This window comes from Nestor notabilis, unplaced genomic scaffold, assembly GCF_000696875.1.
Source record: "Nestor notabilis isolate BGI_N333 unplaced genomic scaffold, ASM69687v1 scaffold16403, whole genome shotgun sequence".
Lineage (NCBI taxonomy): Eukaryota > Metazoa > Chordata > Aves > Psittaciformes > Psittacidae > Nestor > Nestor notabilis.
In genome coordinates, this window is record NW_009922530.1 from 35,490 (window position 1) to 38,053 (window position 2,564).

The 2,564-nt window shown below is 42.9% G+C and overlaps 1 protein-coding gene across 1 annotated transcript in view; it reads right to left on the reverse strand.

The window, feature by feature from the left end:
* The window catches only part of LOC104403511 (low-density lipoprotein receptor-related protein 3-like), a gene marked incomplete at its 5' end in the record, with an annotated part of 18,827 nt that extends 16,806 nt beyond the window's left edge, over nt 1-2,021 (reverse strand). Inside the window, one exon of the mRNA XM_010011664.1 lies at nt 1,974-2,021. Coding sequence (XP_010009966.1) covers nt 1,974-2,021 — 48 coding nt within the window. The remainder of the gene's footprint in view (nt 1-1,973) is intronic.
* Between the last annotated feature and the right edge of the window lie 543 nt (nt 2,022-2,564).

A 2,564-nucleotide genomic window follows, 5' to 3' on the forward strand; every position in this document is an offset into this window, starting at 1 on the left:
TACTCCACCAAGGAGGGCTTGCACATGTTGCTTAACACATATCCCCCACGCCAGTGGAGAAAAAAGCATTTAAGGCTCCCCTCCACCTCATCCAGTCTCCAGCAGGCTGCTTCTGCCCCCATCATCAGAACGAGCAAAGGCACAGCCCAACAGTTCAACTCACTGATCTGACAAAACCTGTGCTCACGCTCCACTGGACCAACACCACCAAGGAGGGCTTGCACATGTTGCTTAACACATATCCCCCACGCCAGTGGAGAAAAAAGCATTTAAGGCTCCCCTCCACCTCATCCAGTCTCCAGCAGGCTGCTTCTGCCCCCATCATCAGAACGAGCAAAGGCACAGCCCAACAGTTCAACTCACTGATCTGACAAAACCTGTGCTCACGCTCCACTGGACCAACAGGCTGAACTGGCTCACTGCGAGCCTGGGGATAGGGGGCTCAGGAGGAGGACTGCTCCTTGGCAGCACCAGCAGCTTTTCTTGCTTAAAGTTGTTGTGCAAGAACAGCCGAGGTGGTGGCTTGACCTGTGCTCTCCAGAAGTCCTTATTTCTGCTATTACTTGCTTTCTGAAAAGGAACTGCTCTTTACCTTATCATAAAGATCAACTCTGTAATAAGGTGCTTCATCAGGATGTGGTTAGGATAGAAGCATTCCTCCCAACTTTTATCAGGGCTCCTAAGGAACGTCTCCTGCCAGGCAGGGTCATCTGCCTTGCACCTGCACTATCCTAACCTATTATCCTTCAAGGCACAGGTAAGGGAAGCTACACATGGATCACGCTATTGCAGTGACCTTTTATGATCATTTTTCTCCCCTGCTCCAGTTACACTGTCAGGAGATAAAGTAACTCAAAACTGTATCACGAAGAAAACATGAAGGCTCCAGTACTCTAAGGGTTTCCTAATACTTGAAAGAATAACAGCCAAATGTTACAACTCTCTCTTTCTGCTTCTAGCAAAAGAACAGCATTAGAAGGCATCAGAGCCAAGTGGATGAAGTATTACATACTTCAGGCCGAGGCAGTACCACCAGTCTAGACCAGCCACTGTATAATTACTTAATTTATGCTTTGTAAACTCACATGCCATACAGCCAACGGATGCCGAACACCATCAAAAGCCATGGAAGCATCCAGGCAGAACAGGCTAGGACACGGATGACATTCTGCATTTTTAACAATGAAAGAATGGAAATACTATGTTGCAAACAACCCTTGTCCTACACGGTTCATCCACATTTCCCCTAAACTAAATGTAAGGAAGTTACTTAATCATAAAATTACTACATTTTCCTGATTTAAACCTTCTCTCAGACCCCCATGTTGACTTAAACGCTCAAGCTCCCACATTAATCAACCCACTGCCTTAGAATTATTCTCATGTTTTCCCATATCCTCTCCTCCTGTTTCCCTTGTTTGTTTTTTCTTGTTTTAATTTAACTTGCTGCCTCTTTCGGCATACAGTATGCCTACCAACGAGACTGGATTGACAGGCACAAGAGGGCCCTTATCACTAAGAGGACCCTGATTGCAATGTTCCCATAATGTCAGCAAGTCACAGTACTGCTATAGAGAAGGAAATGACACTAAGTGCTGCGATTCTGGTTGAATTTCCACTTTGACATTCATAAGACATTTTTTAACATTCTTGTTTTAGCTCCTCCAGGAATGGGCCACTGTCCCTGGCTTGATATTCCCAGGCACAATGCCTAAACAGAGTTTTCCCCTGAACGTATCAGCACATTCTATGACCTTAGCGTCAAGCTTATGATTTTTTTTCCAGCACAGTGACACTGATGAAGTCTGTAACCCCAGGAAGACTTAAAAGTCCTAAACTTCCTAAAACGTCATTGTTACTCTCTCTCATATGACAAAGGTCATACTGTTTTGTTAAACAGTAAATTTTGCATGGGGAAGAAACAGTAAGGACTCAAAAGAACAATAAATACAAATAAGGAAAGTATGTCTTACCTAATGAGGTAACAGCACTTTCTATTTTCCCAGTCAGGAAGAGATTCACTGTGCAAAGACAGAAAAATAATGTTCAGACAGGGTCCAGTGGCACAGGGTGGCAATCAGCAGTTAAGCAGTTCTAGGTGGTTGCCGGGTTATTAATATAAATGCATTGCAGTCTTCCAGAAAGAACTTTGCTTATCTACACAGGCAAGTCATGTAATCAACTACATGCAATTATCCTTCACTGCAGCTATAAAAAAAAAGTCAACACACAATATTAGTTTAGTATCTGTCAAATATGCTACCAGAAGAGACAACTGCTGATCCATTCTGTGGGATTTTTTTAATTAGGAAGTTAGAAGAACAATTACACTGAAACACCCATCATCACAGCTAGCCACTTCACCTCCTTAAATGCTGGAAAATAACTAATGAGATTATTATCTTTAAATATATCTCCTCTGAATAAAGTGAAGTTTGTTCCTCCCAGGTAAATGTCACCTTGAAAATACTGCTAAAGCTAACGTGATTACCTTGACTAATCAAAGGCAATGAAGCTTTCAAAAAGGTCTACTGGTAAAATCAAAACAGGATGAGGCGGTGCTT